Source organism: Talpa occidentalis, unplaced genomic scaffold (assembly GCF_014898055.3).
Source record: "Talpa occidentalis isolate TD23 unplaced genomic scaffold, MPIMG_talOcc4v2.1 talOcc4.2, whole genome shotgun sequence".
Taxonomy (NCBI): domain Eukaryota; kingdom Metazoa; phylum Chordata; class Mammalia; order Eulipotyphla; family Talpidae; genus Talpa; species Talpa occidentalis.
Window position 1 is genome coordinate 44,024,453 of NW_023602073.1, and position 19,644 is coordinate 44,044,096.

A 19,644-nucleotide genomic window follows, 5' to 3' on the forward strand; every position below is an offset into this window, starting at 1 on the left:
CTCGTGACTCACAGGGGGCCTGGCTCGGGCCCCAGGAGCTGGGATCGGTTTCTGCGTCTGCGGGTGTCGCGCTCCTGCTCGGGCCGCGCTTGGAATCAGGCGTTGCCGGGAAGCGAAAGCGAAAGCCTGGGCAGGGGAAGTGGAGCCGAGGCGGCGCGGGCGCTTCCAGCGCTCCGCCCTCAGCCTTTAGCCGGAGGACCCGGAGCCGCGGCCGGCAGGTGAGTGGCTGATGTCGCACCTGGGCGAGGCGGGAGGACGCAGCTGGAGCCGCCGGGCCGGGGGTCTTTGCCCATCTTCCAGCGGGCTGCGGCTCTCCCCTGCCCACGCCGTGCCCCCGCGTCGGGTCACGAGGGGCCGTGGGGGGCCAGGGAGCCGGGCAGGCGGCGCCGGGCCCCTGGGAGCTCGCCGGCAGCGGGAGCAAGGGGTTAAAAAGGACGGGGGACCCGCGGCCGGGCTCCTCTGCGCCCCAGCCGCAGCATGCCCGCCGCTGTAGGAGGGAGGTGCTGGGGCGCGCGGGCCCCCAGGGTATCTTTCTGGGCAGGATTGGATACAATGAGAACCTACGGAGGGGTGGGTGGAGTTAGGGTGGCGAAGTTGGGGACAGGGACTGGGGCTCCGCCTCGCCAATACCTCACTTTCCACCCTCAGGTAACGGCCATGCGGCTCCCAGACCTGACACCCTGGGCCTCCCTGCTGCTGGCCGATCTGGCCTTACTCTGGCTGCTCCAGGGGTCTCTGGGGTCTCTGCTGCCCCGGGGCCTTTCAGGCCTATGGCTGGAGGGGGCGCTGCGACTCGGAGGGCTGTGGTGGCTGCTGACGCTGGGAGGACTGCTGGGATGCCTGGGGGCTTTGCTGCCCCCCCTGTGTCTGGTGACCCCTCTGTTTCTCTCCCTGAGGGCACTGGTCCCCGGGGCCTTGAGTGCTCACCCGGCCAGAGTGGCCTCAGCCTCTTGGAGCTGGCTGCTGCTGGGGTACGGGGCTGCGGGGCTAGGCTGGGCCTTGTGGGCTGTGCTGAGCCTTCCTGCAGCCCAGAAGGGAGACCAGGGCCAGGAGAACAGCAAAGCCTTGATGTGGAGGTTGCTGCGGCTCTCCAGGCCAGACCTGCCTTTCCTCATCGTGGCCTTCATCTTCCTTGTTCTTGCGGTGCTGGGTGAGTCAAGAGAGGCATGGAGACTAGAAGGTGGGCAAAGTCCCCTTGCGCGATGCCTTCAACTGTATTCTCCCGCCTCTTTCAGGTGAGATATCAATCCCAGCCTACTATGGTCGCATGATTGACATCCTGGGAGGTGACTTTGACCCTCATGCTTTTGCCAGTGCCATCTTTTTCATATGTGCCTACTTCTTTGGGAGGTAGGTGACGGGCCATTGGGTCCTTTGCTAGGCCCCTTTCCAAGGACCCTCACTTTCCTACTTCCTTTTTCAGACCCTTTTGTGCACAAAACACCCAATACTTAGACTTAAATATGCATGGATTTAGTTACTCATTCTATTTTCACATCACTTCATTCATTCCTCATTTCACCATATTTATCCAACATCTGCAGAGTTTACATTCTATTACTGTAGGTGGAAGCCTGAGCGGATGTAAGAGAGGGGGCTTGGGTGTCACGTGGAATGTCTCTTTGCTGTCTCTCAACATCGCTTTCTTCTTTCCTGTCTCTTACCTCCCACCCAGCTTTGTTTCCAAAATCAGGTTGGGCCTCTTTCTTCCTCCTGACCCTTCCTCCTAACTCATCTTGTCAGTGGATGAAGATCTTACCTTGAAACTTATTTTTTTTCCCCAAGCATATTCATTCTTTTTCTCTTATTTGCCGGGACTGGGATTGGGTGCACATTGGGTGCAAAATTTAAGGAGGTGCTCGCTCCCAAGTTTATACTCATACCTCACTCTCCTTCCCGTGGTACCCCCTCCCCATAATACACCTTTATTATGGTCAGACTTCATTTAGAATGCCCCAAACCACTTCTTCCTCACACCATTCTGTACTTGCTGTTCTTGGCTGCCATCAGTCACTCAAAGGTACATTTATTGATGAGTCCATGGCTTCCAGAAAAATCAGTTCTCAGTTCTCTTTGCTTTTCTGCAGTATTTGTCATTTGAATAAACTTTTATTGATCTCTTTCTGCAGTGAGCCTTTATGTCTCTCTTCTTCTCAATCCTCTCTACCTACTCTGGACCCTTAAATAATAACTTTCCTCACAAATCAGTTCTTTAGATTTTAAGAACATCCCACCCTGTGCTAACTGAGCCCCTCGCTGTAGGTGACCCCTGTGCCAGCAGCAGTCTTGTCACCTCTTGCCCCCTCACCTGCCCATCGACAACCTCTCTCATCTCACACTCCACATGCCCAGGGCTGCAAAACCCCATGCTCCTCTCTGTCTTCTCTTCCTCTTCTTTTTTTTTTTTTTAAAAAGATTTATTTGTTTATACAAGAACTGGGATACAGGCCAGAGTTGAGGGGGTTGAGAGAATTCACCAGAGACAGAGTGGGGAGCAGAACAGGCAGAGGGACCAAAATATACTGCTGAGGGGAGCAGCGGGTGAGACCGGAGAGGTCTGCTGTGCCATGTGGATAGTTCCCTGGCTGGCAATCAAACCCGTGCTGCAGAGGCTGCAGCCAGCTTCACAGCGCTGTGCTCAACCCGTTGCGCCACTGGGGACGCCCATGTCTTCTCTTCTTGTTTGCACTCATGAACCATCGTATCCCAGGTCCCAGGCGGCAGCACCCCTGGTGCCTCTCTCATGCTCTTGCCCTGTCATATCTACTTTCAGAGTGTTTGGGCTGCAGCTCCTTTGTCTCCATCCTCACTGTGCTCACGTCCGAACCCTCATCATTTCACGTCCAGCTGTCCCAACAGCCTCCTCACCACAACGATTAAATTTGTATTAGGAATCCATATTTTGTAAAATATCTGCTTTCCCCCTTGATGTTTCCTTGTCTTATGATAAGTCTGGCTGGTGTAAGAGGAATTTTCGAACTCCAGGGAGGAGAGAGAAGGGAGGGAAGCGAAACTCTGGGGCTCCGGAGAATGTGAGAGTGGGGGTTCATGGCTGTGGTCCCTGCCACGCAGTATCTGGGACCGGGAAGAGGCACTTTGGGGACAGGGAGGAAAGAGACTGAGGCAGAGGGGGACCTAGCCGGAAAGCAGGCAGGTGAGGTCGGAAGCCACACCTTCTCTCTCTGTTTGTCTTCTCCTGGACCTCCCACAGAGTGAACCCCACCAACACCCCTGGATTTGCATGTTGTGATCTTGTCCCCACACTAGCTCACCAGGTCCTTGCTTTATTCTTGCCCCTCGTCCCCCTCCATCTTGTTTGTTCTTTCCGCCCCCTCATAGTTCTCCATCTGTGCATTTATTTCATCCCATGTCTTCTCTCCTCTGTGCTCCCCCATTCCCTCCTTCACTGCATGTTTCTCCTCCTCTCACCTGTTGTACCCCCCGCCCCGCAGCGCGCTGTGTGCTGGGTGCCGTGGAGGCTCCTTCCTCTACACCATGTCCAACATCAACCTGCGGATCCGGGAGCAGCTTTTCTCCTCCCTTCTACGCCAGGACCTCGGGTTCTTCCAGGAGATGAAGACAGGTGGGGTGGAGTCCAAGTCTGGGGTTCGCTGGACATTCCTTGCCTGTTCCCCTCACCTGCACACAACCTCTGCCCCCCGGGCTCCTGCTTGCTCGGCCTTTCTCTCTGAGGGGCAGGGCAGTGAGGCACCCTCTGGCTTTCTCCACAGGTGAGGGAGGCACCTGGAAGAGGGAGGCACCTGGAGGAGGAGGCTGTGTCAGAGGGGAAGGTCAGGGGAGAGTTTCTGGGGCTTTGGCATTACACAGGGCTTCCTCACCTGTTCTGTCCTCCCCAGGGGAGCTGAATTCCAGGATGAACTCGGACACCACCCTGATGAGCCGCTGGCTTCCCCAGAATGCCAACTCGTTCTTGCAGAGCCTGGTCAAAGTGGTGGGAATGTACAGCTTCATGCTCAGCCTGTCCCCCGGCCTCACCCTCCTGTCTCTGCTGGACGTGCCTCTTGCCATTGCAGCCGAAAAGGTGTACAGCCTCCGCCACTGGGTATGTGTGGATAGTGGGGAGTCCCTGGAAGGATCAAGCTCCCCTAAGGGTTTTCTCTTTTCAGCCCTTAGAGCCGCAGTTCTGACAGGCTGCAGAGGCCCAAGATCCCCACCCCCCAGGCCTGTGTGTGTGTGTGTGTGTGTGTGTGTGTGTGTGTGAGAGAGAGAGAGAGAGAGAGAGAGAGAGAGAGAGAGAGAGAAAGAGAAAGAGAGAGAATGCAAGCACATTTTTCTGTAAAGAGTCCATACATACCTTCTCCACAAATGATTAGGAAAGTCATCTTAGAGGATTTTAGGTAGAGACTGATCCCCTTTATCATCAACAGAAGGAGTATGAACGGTGTATAGGGGAGGTAAACTGACAGGAATCCTGAGTCGGAATGTCAGCTCCACCTTCTTTTAATTTTTTAAAATTATATTTATATAATTATATTTATATAAAGCTTACCTTTTTAACCATGTTTAAGTGCCATTCACTGGTGGTAAGAATGTTCATGGTATTGTGCTGCCACCACCACGGTTCACTCCAGAACTTTCCAAACTGAGCCCCCGGCTAGTCAAATACTGACTCTCCATTTCCCCCTCCCTCAGGCCTGTAGTCACCCTGTACTTTCTGCCTCTGTGAATTCGGCTCTTTCAGGTTCCTCTTATAGTGTCTGCCCTTTCATGACTAGCTTGTTTCACTTAGCATACTATCTTCAAGATTCATCTGTGGGTCAGATGTTTCTTTTTTAGGGCTGACTACTATTCCATTGATACATAGACCTCATTTAACCATTCACCTGTGGGTGAACACTTGACCGTTGTGACTAATGTTTCTATGAACATGAGTACACAGATAAGTTTGATTTTTTTCTTTCAGAGTTTTGGGTCTATACCCAGAGGTAGAATTCATATGGTAATTTTAAGTTTTTGAGTTCCCATATTGTTTTCCACAGTGGCGACACCATTTTACATTCCCACCAGCAATACACACTCACTTCACTTTATCCATACCCTTCTTCAAAACTGTCATTTTCCCTGATGCTGTGTGATACTGGGCTTCTTTTTGTGTGCTTATTGGCCTTTTTTCATGGTTTTTTTTTTGGGGGGGGAGAAACACATTCAAGTCCTGGCTCAATTTTAAATTGCTTTTTAATTGTTGGGTTGTAGGAGTTCTTTATGTATTCTTGATATTAATACTTCATCAGATGTATGGTTTGCAAATATTTTCTCCCATTTTGTGGGTTTTGTTTTTCACTCCATTGATGCACCTTTGATACACAAAAGTTTTTAGTTTTGGTAAATCCAGTTTCGTTTTTGGTAGCTTTTCCTTTTGGTGTCATATCTAAGAAATCATTACCAAAATGAGTGTCAGAAAGCTCAGAAATCATTACCAAATTAGTGTCAGAAACATCCCTGTGTGTTTTCTTCTAAGGGTTTGATGGTTTTAGCTTTCTTGCTTACATCTTTGATCCATGCTGAAGAATATCTCCACTTCTCTAACTAGCTGTAGCTTCTGGAAAACACTTATTTCTTCATTCAGATAGCAGGAGTGGTGTAAATCACCTCAAATGAAGGTTTAAGCAAAAGCACCGAGAGCTCTGCCATATTTTGTTCCCACCCTCCCTTACACTCGTTAGTCCTTCTGGAAAGCAATGCAAGGAAGAGGGAAAGAGGACAGTTTGGTATTGTTTAGGGAAATTGGGGGAGCACCCCAACGACTGGAATGTGACATGGGGTTCTGCTGCCTCTGACCAGTCAACCCCTTCCATCTCTGCCCTGCTTTTCCAGGCGGTGCTTCTGGAGATCCAGGATGCAGTGGCCAAGGCAGAGCAGGTGGTGCGTGAGGCTGTCGGAGGGCTGCCAACCGTGCGCAGCTTTGGGGCGGAGGAGCAGGAGGTCTGCCGCTATAAGGAGGCCCTTGAACGATGCCGACAGCTGAGGTGGCGCAGAGACCTGGAAGAGGCCATCTACCTGCTCTTTAGGAGGGTGAGGGCCTGAGTGGCTTGTGGGTAGGCTCCGGGAGGGGGCAGAAAGCCTGACGCTACTCCTGTTGCTCAGTGTCATAGGGGCAGGAAGGGGAAGAAAGGGGGAGACCCTTTTCCCATACTCACCCATCTTCTCCCTTCCAGATGCTGCGATTGGGTATGAAGGTGCTTATGCTGAACTGTGGGCGGCAGCAGATCCTGAGCAGGTCCCTCTCCCTGGGCGGGCTGCTCTCCTTTCTGTACTATCAAGAGGACGTGGGCCAGTATGTGCAGGTGAGTCAGCGGGCAATGCCTGCTCCTCTCTCCCTGACTCTCCCCCACCCCCTTCTTTCTGATCTTCTGAAACTTGGGCTTTTTTTGTTCTCCTTAAGAACACAAAACAGCAAAAAACCCAACTCATTTTGTTATGAAGAATTTCAAATACATGCCCCCCCCCCCACCGCCAAAGATAAACTATAACAAACCTGCATCACCTGCTTTGACAATTAGTCGCTCTTGGCCAACCTTGTTTCATCTGTATCTCCACCTACTTCCCTCACACATATTTTTTAGAAGCAGATTGGAGATGTAGTGTTCTATGTAAATATTTCAGTATGGATCTCTAAAATATAAACATTAAAAAAACCCATAAACGGACCTCCATGTTGGTGCAGGGGTTAAAGTCTCAGCACTATCAAGCAATCGCCAGCCACCGCAGCATCACTTCTATCCCCTGCCAGGGAGCTAACCCATATAGCGCAGCAGACCTCTCCTGTCTCTCCTGCTGCTCCCCTCAGCAGCGTATTTCAGCAGATCCATTTGTTCTGTTCCCCACTCTGTCTCTGGTGAATGCTCTCATTCCCCGCACCTCTGGCCTACACCCCAGTTCCTGTATGTATAAATGAATAAAAATAAATCTTAACCACCACCACCACCAACATAAAGCCCAGAACATAACAATAATTTCTAAAATGAATGAAATACAATCAGTGGTCAAATTTCCCCTCGCCTCATTCACACATGTAATGCAAGTATACGTGTACTGCACTTCTCTCTCCCATACCTGTGTATCTGTGTACCTGTGTCTGCCTACAGACGCGGGAGAAGCATCAGCACTGGGACTTGGTGCCTAGGCCCATTAGATCATCAAGGTGGCAAAAGGATTACCACCCCCTTTCCTTCCTTGATCAGCTGGAATGTACCTCTCAAGGGAGACTTCCCCTCTTCTGCTGTTTGGTTACCTGGTAGTACAATTTGATTAGGAAGGATAGAAGGAACATTTATTTCCTTACTTGTATTTACCAGTTATCAAAATTAAGGAGTTGGCGTCATCTTGGATTTATTTTGTGACTTTCTTAGATATATTTATATTTATTTATTTAGATTTTTCCCCCCAAGTTTCAGATATATTTATTAATCAGTGTAAACCCCCACAGAATACACCAACATGATTTCGTGCATTTAGAGGGAAGTATTTCCTGGTTAAGTGGAAAATTGTGCAGATGGCTTCTGGAAGACCTTCATTTTAAGCAGCTTTATAGTGAAGTATTTCATTTAGAAGTCAATTGAGGTAACACTGGTTTACAATGCTGTATATGATTAAGGGGAATGGACTCACACCTCCTCAGATGTATGTCACCACAGCACCCCCACCACCCAAGCACCCATGGTCTTTTACCATAGGCCGTTGGCCCTCCCCCTCACCTTTGTTCTCACCCCATCCTTCCCCTCTAGTAGCCCCATTTTGCAGTCATATTTGTAGGGTCGTTTTGGTTTAATCAGTTCCTTTGTTTTGTTTCTCCACGTGAGTGACACCCTATTTGTATTTCTCCTGATTTATTTTCTTAGATATTTTTAAAACATCTTTTATGTGTGCAGGGCTGTGCTAGGCCCTCTGGTGGCTACAAAGATGAGATATGCAAAGTGCCTGCTTTGAAGGGGCTCCCTGTCTTACAGGGGAGGCAGAACCCCGCATAAGTTCACAAAACAGTGACTGGAAGTCAGGGCAGCGCTGTGTGGGGGGAGTGTGGTTGTCTCTCCCCTTACATTGTAAACTGGAACACTGGGGTATTTGTGTTGCTTTTAAATTCCAGCCAAACTGCACATTGGAAAGCAGAGAATTTTTTTAGGAGGAGGGGAGGTGGGCGGGGTGAGGTGTGCCAGGCTGTGTGTAGAGCGTGGGGATCTGGTTCCGGTGGCTCTGATGGACGAACCTGTTCTGTTCTTGTTCTTCAGAACCTGGTATACGAATGTGGGGACATGCTGAGCAACGTGGGGGCCGCGGAGAAGGTTTTCCGGTACCTGGACCAAAAGCCCAATCTGCCTCCTCCAGGGACACTGGCCCCTTCCACTCTGCAGGGGCTGGTGGAATTCCGGGGAGTGACCTTCGCGTACCCCAATAGTCCTGACCGGCCTGTGCTCAAGGTGCCTGCGGGGGTGGGGCTGGGGGGGCCGCTGGGAGGTGAAGGTTCTTCCCTCACCCCTGCTGCTCAGGCACCATGGTCAGCGGAGCGTTTACCTCCGAGAAGCTGATCTTCCCGCTGCTAGAAAGAGAGGGGAGAAGAAGGAGCCTCCTGACTGTTTCCTGGCTTCTCTAGGGGCTGACGTTCACCCTGCGACCTGGTGAGGTGACGGCCCTGGTGGGGCCCAATGGGTCTGGGAAGAGCACCGTGACCGCCCTGCTGCAGAATCTGTACCAGCCCACAGGGGGGCAGGTGCTGCTGGATGGGGAGCCCCTGTCCCTGTATGAACACTGCTACCTGCACCGACAGGTGGGTTGGAGATGGAGAAGAAACTTCGAGAGAGAGCGGGGATGGTGGAGGTCTGGGGGAGGGAGGCGAGGAGGGCGTGAGGTGGGGGTTTCACACTGTCTCTGCGCCCCTGTGCAGGTGACCGTGGTGGGGCAGGAGCCGGTGCTGTTCTCGGGGTCTGTGCGCGACAACATCGCCTACGGGCTGAAGAGTTGCAGCGAGGAGAAGGTGCTGGCTGCCACCCGGGCAGCCCGAGCGGATGAGTTCATAGACGAAATGGAGCACGGCCTAAATACAGGTACCTCCCATCTAAAAAGAAACTGGAGCTTACCCTTGGGGTGAGGTTGAGTTCCCTTCACCGGATGCTGGCCGTTCCCTTGCCCTTCCCCAGCTGCCGCTGGCCGGCCTTCCCCACCACGTGGCCTCCTGGGCCACCTGGGCCTCCTGGGCCTCCGGTGCGCCCAGGTCTGTGTTCCTGGAGACAGGACGCAGCACAGCCCCCTCAGCACAGCCCCCCCAGCGGCGCCGCCTGGCCTCCCTACCCCAGGTCCTCAGACCTCTTCACTGGTGTGGGGGACACCAGCTCGGAGTCGGCCTGCCCTTGGGCAGGACTTTGTGGTGGCCCCTTGTTTCTGAGGAGGGCTATTTCCCTGGTTTCCTCAGATGTAGGGGAGAGAGGGAAACTGTTGGCCGCGGGGCAGAAACAACGACTGGCCATCGCCCGGGCCCTTGTGCGGGAGCCACGTGTCCTCATCCTGGACGAAGCCACCAGTGCCCTGGACGTGCAGTGTGAGCAGGCCGTGAGTACCGGATGCCAGGGCCGGGGACAGGCGCCTGAGGGGTCACATTGGAAGGACGAGCCTGTGCGGAGTTGGGCAGTGGGAGGATGAATGGCCACCAGTGGACAGATTATCAGCGCCTTCTTAGGGTGGGGGATGGGATGGAGAGTAGGTGCTTGGTGGGCTTTCCCGTGTGGCGTTCCCTCCAGGGCTGCCCTGCCCGTCATCTGGCTGCACAGCACTGAGGGCAGCGTGGAGCTTCCTCTGCTCTTCCCTGCCTTCTCATGTTTAATGGGGTCTTTACCATAAGCCATAGAGAGGGTGCCCAGTGGGCTGTGGTGTCCAGCCTGTTCCTCTCTTCCTAAACATGGTGACACCTCCCCTCCCAGGTGCAGGACTGGAAAGCCCTCGGGGACCTAACGGTGCTGGTGATCGCCCACCGGATGCAGACGATTCAGAGTGCGGACCGGATCCTGGTGCTGAGGCAGGGGCAGCTGCAGGAGCAAGCCCAGCTCATGGAGGGGCAGGACCTTTATTCCCGACTGGTGCAGCAGCAGCAGCAGCAACAGCAGCAGCAGCAGGAGCCTGAGGACTCTGGACCCATCACTGGGGCATCTTCATGAACCCGGGTAGCTCCTGCCTTGAGTTTCCCTGGGCTGTGCCTGGGAGTTGTTCCTAGAGCTGTGTTGGCTGTCTGAACCATGTGCGCTTCCTCCTGGTGGGCTTTGGTGCTATCTGTGTCCAAATACCTGGTTTCCTGGACCCACAGTGAGTAGTGTATGGTAAATATATTTTAAAATATTTTTCACGCAGTGTATAAATAGCACACATTATGTAGAAAAGTGAAAATGTGGGCTTCCCCAGTGGCGCAGCAGGTTGAGCACCACACTGTGAAGCTGTCCGCAGCCTCTGCAGTGTGGGTTTGATGCTTGGCCAGCCAGGGAGATACCCACATGGTGCAGCAGACCTCTCCTGCCTTGCCCGCTGCTCCCCTCAGCAGTGTCTTTGGTCCATCTGCCTGTTCTGCTCCCTTCTCTGTCTCTGGTGAATTCTCTCATCCTCCCGAGCCTCTGACTGTACCCCAGTTCTTGTGTAAATAAATCTTAAAAAAAAAAAAGAAACCTGAAAGTGATTTTTTTAAATCTTAATAACCATGGCTACTATTTTCCTGGGTAGCCTATTGTTTGAGATACATAATAGCTAAAATGACTTAAATATTCATGAGGTTGCCTTTTTTGTATCCTCCCCCATTTCCACTGGTGTCTGATATTTTTGGGGAAACTTGAGCAGAAGGGAAGCACGTAGTTCTCTAATTTACAGTGTTAAAACACTGATAATAATTACTACTTACAGAGCTTAATGAGTAGGAACTATGTGTTTTTCATCTATTATCTTACTTCATTCTTATCCTCAAACCTAGGAGGTTTGTATTACCTTATTTAGTCCTTATCCTGAAAAGTTAAAACCATTTTATAGAGAGGAAACCAAATTTGAAAAAGATAAAATAACTCTCTCAAGGTCACACAGTGGCAGATTTTGAATTTGAATCCAGGCCTGACCCCAGAGTTCATGACCCCAACCAATAAATTACATTGCGTCTTGTGTCCCTAATCTCTAATTCATAATGAGATCAAATAAAATTCATTTATTTCAGGATTTCTAGTGTTGAGTACCTCTGCATCCATCATGTTCTCTCTGGTAACATTGTTTTAACTTTCACTCACAGTTTTCAGTTTTCTCATCACCAGAGTTGATCACCATTTCTAGCCACCCTTCATGAAGTCTCTCCTTTTTCTAGAAGGCACAGAGGTTACTGTCACTTCTGTAAAATCCTTCCATTGCGCATCCTCCCTTTCTGCACAGGGCTCCCTGAGGGCACTCCAGGTTTTCCAACCTGACTGTCTCCCCCCTTCCTGTTGCAGTTAGCCCCACAAACTTCCTTTGCATGTGGTGGCATTCCCTGCCATTCCCTACACCACCTCCCTGATGTACCCGAAGTTCTTCAAGTCTTAACTCAGGGTTCAGGTCTTCCAGGAAGCTTTCCCTTATCTCCTCAGTCAGAGAAAGTGCCCTTTCCTCGAGCTCCTGGAAAGGTGAAGTATCTTATTAAGCTTTATGCCTTCGCCTGGCGCAGGGCTAAGTTCATAGTAGACAACAAATAAATGCCTGTTGGATAAATAAACAAACCTCCTTCCTCCACTGTCCTCATTCTCCACCCTCCTTGTGCATTCAATATTGAAAATCCAAAGCGGTGCACATCACTGCTATCTGGAGGGACTTAACTTTGAAGGTTCCTATTCTAGGAGAGTGAAACTTGCACATTCCCAGAAAGAGTAGATATTTTACAGCACTGTTAGAGGGATTCACCAGAGACAGAGTGGGGAACAGAACAGGCAGACTGACTGAAACACACTGTTGAGGGGAGCAGCAGGTGAGACAGGATTGATCTGCTGCACCATGTGGGTCACCTCCCTGGCCGGGGAGGATCAATAGCTTCATAGGTTGAGTCTTAACCCCTTGCGCCACCAGGGAGGCCCACCGGTAAAAAAAACATTTAAATGTGGATTTTGGGCACAGGGGAATGATCCCTATTCCTACATCCTCCCACGATGTCGTGGGTGGGGTGCAGACCTTATTATCAGTGAAATGCTGGAAGAGAAGGCAGGTCCACAGAGCTATCCGCATCCTGCTAGTACTCCCCACATGAAGCAGCAGCACTTTTTTTTTAAAGATTTATTTATTTATTTGTTTGTTTGTTTGTTTATACAAGCACTGGGTACAGTCAGAAGCGCGGGAGGGTGAAAGAATTCACCAGAGCCAGAGCAGGGAGCAGAGCAGGCAGACTGACGAAATACACTGCTGAGGAGAGCAGCGGGCGCGGCAGGAGAGGTCTGCGTGCCATGTGGGACCCTCCCCAGCGGCCGGGGATTGAACTGGCACTACAGAGTCTGCGGGCAGCTTCACAGCCCAGTGCTCAACTGCTGCGCCACCAAGGAGGCCCCAGCAGTGCTTTTTGTTGGAGAAATGACAGTGACCATATCAGTCACTAAAATCAGTGACAGTTCACATTTGTCACTCTGCCTTGGCACCCTGAGCATTATGGGAAGCCCACCCCTACCCCCAAGGATGCTCTACAGCCCAAAGTCGACCCCACAACTTCAAGTCTTAAGTGCTGCTGGTGTCGGGACCCATAGGGTCATATTTCAGGAAGCTGGGAGCCATGCGTTGGGGTTGGTCCCCATCACCTGGGGATTAACAGGAGGGGGCAATCCCTAAGGCAGAATCATGGGGTGGATGAAGTGCATGACTTTGGCTCCCATTCTCCCTATTCTGGGGGTGCAGAGTCCCGTCTGCCACCCCCTCCATGATGGCGTTTGTAGTTGGGTCCCTCCAGGAGTTCCTATGAGGACAGAGACACTGGCTGCCATGGTGGCCCCGGGGAGCATGGTTCGTGAACAACTGTTTCATGGTGCTACATAGCAGAAAGAGGAACACTAAGCCCCAGAAAAAGAAGCTGGCCTGGGGAGTGTGGGGATGGAAACCAGGCAACACCCTCTCCTGGCTGTGTGTCTGCAGAACCAGGTCTTCCTTTGGGGGTGGAAGGCACCCAGGATCATAGCACTGAGGCCCCTCCTGGTCCCATCTGTGAATGGGGCTTGACCTCTTTCCTCTAAAATAAACAACTGGAGGGTGGGGATCCCCTTCTATATATGCATGCTGCCTACACATCAATTAATCCTGTAAAACTATTTGGTTTAATATTTGATACTGTGTAAGAAATGAGCCAAGTGGGAAGATATGTTTTTAGTAAATGTAACAGATGATAGGAGAATCAGGTTCCTGTGCCCTGGGGACCTTATCTCACTGCTAGAATACTTCTAGCAGATCAGCAGGATGGGGGCCCCAGAGAAGGCACAAGGACAAAGCTCTCTCGCAAAAAGGACCTCACCTGGGACCCTGGGGTTCAGGAAGAATAGATTTGCCAGGCTTCCATGTTGCCAAGCTTCAGCCCAAGACCAGGAAAAAGTAGCTTCAACATCTTAGATACCGTGTTTTTTTTGTTTGTTTTGTTTTTTGGTGGTTTTTTTTTTTTTTTTTTTTTGGTAGATTCGAAATATCCAATCGCAGGGAATTTTCCTGAAGGGTGTAAAATTGGTTTGAATTTTGTTTTTCAGTCACAGAGCTGTCTGTTCTATGAAGAAAGGGGTCTCTCCTATTAGACCCTACACATGATCAAGATCTGGGCATCCCCTCTTATCTACTACAACTCAGTTAGTTGAAACATAGACCAAAAAGGTAGTCTATGGTGAGTGAACTTGAAAATTTTTTTTTAAAGATTTTGTTTATTTATTTATACAAGCACTGGGTACAGTCAGAAGCGCGGGAAGGTGAGAGAATTCACCAGAGCCAGAGCGGGGAACAGAACAGGCAGACTGACAAAATACACTGCTGAGGGGAGCAGCAGGAGCGGCAGGAGAAGTCTATTGTGCCATGTGGGACCCTCGCTGGCTGGCAGCCGGGGATCGAAACTTTGCTGCAGAGGCTGCGGGCAGCTTTGCAGCCCAGTGCTCAACCACTGCGCCACCAGGGGAGGCCCTGAACTTGAAATTTTGCAGCACTGAGCCTGAGAAAATCAGTGCTATGATTTTCTGAAATTGGCAATTATACTCAAAAGCAACTTTCCCCGCTCAGTTCCTGCACCATTTATATTTGACCTTAATGATTTTTCTGCTTGCAGATTCATTTTCTGCTTGTTTCTGTCATTTTTCACCCTGCCATCCCTCTTTGCTTCTAAAACTGTACAGGGCTCAGACCTGTCAAAGTGAGAGAGTGTGACCCCTGAATGGTGCTACACTCCGAGACAATGACTTGACTGTTCTCACTATAGACAGAAATCCAGGGAACATGTGTGGGAATGGGGACAAGATGAGTCAGGTTGAATTTATTAGTATGGCTCACTGAGCAGAGCTTCTGCCTTTAATGTGGCCATTTGGGGAGTTAGAAAGGCCACTCGGCTTTTTTTTTTTTTTTTTTTACATTTATTTATTTATACAAGAACCTGGGTACAGGCCAGATGTGCGGGAGGGTGAGAGGATTCACCAGAGACAGAGCAGGGAACAGAACAGGTAGACAGACTGAAATACACTGTTAAGGGTAGCAGCAGGTGAGACAGGAGAGGTCTGCTGCACCATGTGGGAATCTTATCTGTCGGCGAGGATTGAACTCGTGCTGCAGAGGCTGCGGACAGCTTCACAGCACCATGCTTAACTGCCGTACCACCAGGGAGGCCCCCCAGCATTAAATCAGTGAAGGCTGAAAATCAAGATTATCACAAATGATACAGAAAAGGGATATGACACAATTCAACATCCACTTCTGACAAAAACTCTCAACTGCAGGGGGCCTTGCTGTCCCAGCCAGATAAGAAGCTGGCAAGTAATTAAGAAAAGGGCCTCACACCGTGGGGCTGAAGACTTTTAAAGAGCTTCACACTGTGGGGCTGAAGAAAAGGGCCTCCTTTTCCCCTCCTACCAAAGTTGGTGATTCCTTCCTGGCTTCCTATGGCACTACACCACTAAGGCCGCCTGGTTCCCATCATTTATTACTATTGGTATCATATTGCTTGTCACCATGCTTATGCTACTTCTCTTCCCATTGTTTACCAAATTACTTTTCTGTGCTATCAAACAAACACATATTAAGTTAAAAATGATGCAAATGTTGGCCAAAGACAAAAAAGGGGGAAGTGCAGGGGGCCTTGCTGCCCCAGCCAGATAAGACGCTGGTGAGTAATCAAGAAAAGGGTCTCACACACATAACACCTCCTTGTGTTCTGGACTACTAAAAGGAAACCCACCATCATGATTTGTTGAAAGTTTCAGTGGTGTCTGAAGAAAAGAGGGAGAGCAATTAATGACTGATAGTAAGTAAAAAAAGAAGGAAAGGGAGAGTAGTTTTGTCTTAAAATTAAAATGTCTGGTTGTGTCAGAATGTGGAAAAATAGAAAAAAAACTTTAAAAATGCTTCAGGACCTCCCCGGTGGCGCAGCGGTTGAGCGCTGGGTTGCGAAGCTGCCTGCAGCCTCTGCAGCGCCGGTTCGATCCCTGGCTGCTCCCCAGCCACCGGAGGAGGGTCCCACATGGCTCGCAGACCTCTCCTGCCGCCCGCTGCTCCCCTCAGCAGTGTACTTCGGTCCTTCTGTCTGCTCTGCTCCCTGCTCTGGCTCTGATGAATTCTCTCACCCTCCCGCGCTTCTGACTGTACCCAGTGCTTGTATAAAAAAAAAAAAAAAAAATGTTAAGCATTCCTTTAAAAAATGCTTCAAACTTTTCTTATTATTTATTTAAGGAGGAGGCTAGGTTCCCCCCAGTAGAGGTTCCCCCCACTAAAGTTTTGCCATTTGTTCTTTTTAAAAAATAAATAAATAAAATATTTCTAAATAATAATATACAAAGTTCATTCATAGTTGTTAAAATAATGAAAAATAGTTAAATATAACTATATAAAACTATATGAATCATTAAAAGGCTTCTTTAAAAAACTTCCATAAAAAGAAATTTGCGGCCAGCTCTGGGTTGCTTATCAGGCATGCTCTTGTGCAATAATTATTTCCCATTGTCAAGTAGACTAAATTGTTCAGTGTGTAATTTTTAAGCAAATAATTTTCGTTGTCATATACTTACAATATTTTTATATGTATAAAAGACTATTATACAAGGACTATTAGCTGTCTTAGGTAATTGTTTAGGCTAAAATAATAAGTTTTTATTATCTATTAACTTTAAAGATCACCTCTTTTTCAAAACATGTAGGGGCCAAATGTCTATGGGAAAGAAATATACTGATTGTTTCTGTTTTGCTTCTATGCATATGATGATATAATCCCACCGCTTGCTTTAATGTATAAAGACAGACCCGCTGAGACCCTCAGCAGGAGATAAAGTGTCAGTGTCTCCTCATCCCCTTCCCCTAATCCCTCAGTTTCCCTGACGCCATCTCATCCTTTCAGGGAACCCCTGACATGACATTTTGCCAGAGCTGGTCTTCGGCACTCAACCAACTGGGAACATACCTATATGTAATAAAGGCCAGGCATGACAAGCCCACCACTAAACATAATACAGCTAAACATAATACAGAATGATGAAAAATTAAAAGTTTTTCCTCTACAATGAAAATGCCCACTCATTCCATCTTTATTCAACTTAGTCTTGAAAGTGCTAGTCAGAGAATTAGGCAAGAAAAAAAAAAGGCATCCAAATCAGAAAGGAAGAAGTAAAACTGCCACTGTTTGCAGATGGCACACTATGTATTGAAACAGTAAGAATACTTCCCCAAACTATTAGAACTAATAAATGAATTCAGTACAGTTGCGGGACACAGGATTAGAGGATCGGAACTTTCAGATTCATTCCCAACCTCTGGGAGAAGGGCTGGGGCTGAGCTCCGTCACCAATGTCCAATGAGTCAATCAAGCATACTCACATAATAAAACTGCCAATAAAACTTTTAAACCATGTAGTTGGCAGATTGTGGGGTTGGGGAGGTGGAAGGGGTTAGTGGCGGTAGAATGGACAAAGGTGGGGAGAAGGCACTCGCTTCCAGGTAAACACAGAAGTGTTCAGAGAAGTTCTGCACAGCAGAATTACTATTGTTGGGGGAGCCTGCTGCCCTAAAGGGAGCTGGGGTTTGGGGAGAGCACCTGTTTACTCTGCACATGGAGTTCCAGGACGTTAGAAGTTCTGCACACAGAAAGGAAAGGAAGATATGACTCCTTTCTCTTAGGACATGCTGGCTTCTGCGATGTTCTGCGATGTTTCCTACTAACCAGGAAAACTTGTTTTCAGCAGTAACTTATTAATCTCTATAAGCAAAAACACAATTGCACGCTATTTTCTTGTTCCTTTGTTCATGTCTTTAATAAAAGCTTGGACTGGGAGAGGGAAAGGCAGAGCTGCTCTCCATGGCACACTCCCCAGTCTTCCCCCATTGCACATTCATTTAGACTCTGAGTCTTTGTTAATGGCAGAGAACTTCATCGGCTGTCCTGACGGTGGCAGACTATAGTTACTAATAATGTATATTTGAAAGATACTAAGAAAATAAATCTGAAATATTGTCATCACAAGAAAAAAAAATGTACCTGTATGTGCTGATGGGTGTTAACTAGACCTATGGCAGTGATCATGTTGTAACACACACAGATGTCAATTCATAATTTTGTGGACTTGAATCAAATAATATGTCACATGTCAATTACATCTGATTTTAAAAAAAGGATTGTCACTCTTTGCAAAACAAACAAACCCCCAAAACCAAAAAATGACTTTTAGATCATGGGGTTCAGAGAGCTTCAGATTTGGAGGGACATGCACACTAACCATGGTGACAGAGGCTCTTGCACTCAGGATCCTTCCAGATCTCCCCTGTCCCCCTCCACCTGTTCACTCAAGCAAAGCATTTTCCTGAGTTCTGTGAATTGCTCTAGCAAACTATCAAGCTTGGGTGCCCCCTCAATTTGTAGACAAATTTAATGCTGTGCAAGTGTTGACTGAGAGGATCATCACTATGAGAAAGGGTTCATAAAGGAGCTTATTTTCAGTGTCAAAGCCAGGCTGCCTCGGGAGCAGGGCCATTAGCACACACTCTCCTGAGTAATCCCAGTGTAACTTATAAGCTACTGCGAACAGGCTGTGTACAATAAAAACATCACCTTCCTTGTTCTACAGCAAAGTATTTGTTTTATTTATTTATTTTTTAAAGATCCATTTATTTATTTATACAAGAACCAGGGCACAGGCCAGATTCGCGGGAGGGTGAGAGGATTCACCAGAGATAGAGCGGGGAACAGAACAGGCAGATTGATGAAATACACTGCTGAGGGGAGCAGCAGGCGAGACAGGAGAGGTCTGCCGCAACATGTGGGACCCTCGCTGGCCGGCCGGGATCAAACCAGTGCTGCAGAGGCAGTGGACACCTTCACAGCACTGTGCTCAACCGCCTGCACCACGAGGGGAGGCCCAGCAAAGTATTTGTTTTAGAAGCCAGTGTCTGGTAATTTTCTAACATCTCTAGGTAAGAGCTAGCTGAGTGCATTGTATACATTAGATTATCTCAGTGAGCAGATGCAATTACCTGTGAGAACTGCAAGAACTGGGTCATAAAATCGCTATTTTCAAATAGGTTCTTTGTGCAGATATCGGATGCTTTCATCCACCTGTATAAATAATATAAAATAACCAAAAGTCAAACACAGTCAAAGCATAGTAAGAATACATCTAGAACTGAGTGAAATAATACAATGGTCAGCAGAGAGAACAGGAAGGAAGAGGGAGCGGGGAGGGGAGGCAGGCGGGGTGTGGGCACAGCTGGTTTGGCGGTGGGTGAGAGGAACATGTGCACATCTGGGAGAGCAAAAATGTAACCTCAAAATTAAAACAAATAAATCCAAAAAAATAAAATAAAATGTCCTTTGTGGACATGCAGTTCTGGTCAAAGATTCCATCTTTTTTAAAAAATTTATTTATGCATACAAGAACTGGGGTGCAGGCCAGAGGTGTGGGGGGTGAGAGGATTCACCAGAGACAGAGGGGGGAACAGAACAGGCAGATCGATGAAATACACTGCTGAGGGGAGCAGCAGGCGAGACAGGAGAGGTCTGCCGTACCATGTGGGTAGCTCCCTGGCCCACCAGTTTCAAACTCATGTTGCAGAGGCTGTGGATAGCTTCACAGTGCTATGCTTAACCCCTTGCACCATTAGGGAGGCCCTCAAACATCCCATTGTTTATCCTTCCAGCAGCAGCAACATAGGGATTTGGAAATTACAGCATGCTGGGTCTTCGAGGCTGGCTATGGGTCATCGTCACAGCTGGACTGCCCTGTTTAGGCTGACTTTGGCCTCTGTAGGGTTTTTTTTTTTTTTATATTCAAGACTGGAATTCTCCTTATTTTCTCCCATGAGGTGACATGAGGACCTGATCCACAGGACATATGACTGAAGTGTGCGCAATCTTGTGGGATGCAGCCCTTGACTTATGGGACCTGATGAGAATTCCAGGGAGTTGATGTCAGAACTGAGTTGAATTCCAGGCACAAAGTGGGT

At 48.9% G+C, this 19,644-nt stretch overlaps 1 protein-coding gene across 1 annotated transcript; it reads left to right on the plus strand.

Moving 5' to 3' along the window:
- Window positions 1–137: 137 nt before the first annotated feature.
- Window positions 138–14,108, plus strand: LOC119252147 (antigen peptide transporter 2-like). Its single transcript, XM_037519367.2, has 12 exons — window positions 138–218; window positions 649–1,150; window positions 1,236–1,350; window positions 3,453–3,583; window positions 3,858–4,063; window positions 5,836–6,033; window positions 6,177–6,305; window positions 8,247–8,435; window positions 8,609–8,782; window positions 8,900–9,059; window positions 9,425–9,561; window positions 9,930–14,108. Exons 2-12 carry the CDS (start codon window positions 658–660, stop codon window positions 10,161–10,163), a joined length of 2,166 nt encoding a protein of 721 aa, XP_037375264.1. The 5' UTR covers window positions 138–218; window positions 649–657; the 3' UTR covers window positions 10,164–14,108.
- The last annotated feature ends 5,536 nt before the right edge of the window (window positions 14,109–19,644 follow it).

What these genes read in the sequence shown, in the direction of transcription:
- LOC119252147 (XM_037519367.2), top strand. Translation starts at nt 658, where the DNA reads ATGCGGCTCCCAGACCTGACACCCTGGGCCTCCCTGCTGCTGGCCGAT. An exon ending in TGTGCCTACTTCTTTGGGAG is followed by an intron (nt 1,351 to 3,452) that starts GTAGGTGACGGG and finishes CCCGCCCCGCAG; the next exon opens with CGCGCTGTGTGCTGGGTGCC. An exon ending in ACGTGGGCCAGTATGTGCAG is followed by an intron (nt 6,306 to 8,246) that starts GTGAGTCAGCGG and finishes CTTGTTCTTCAG; the next exon opens with AACCTGGTATACGAATGTGG.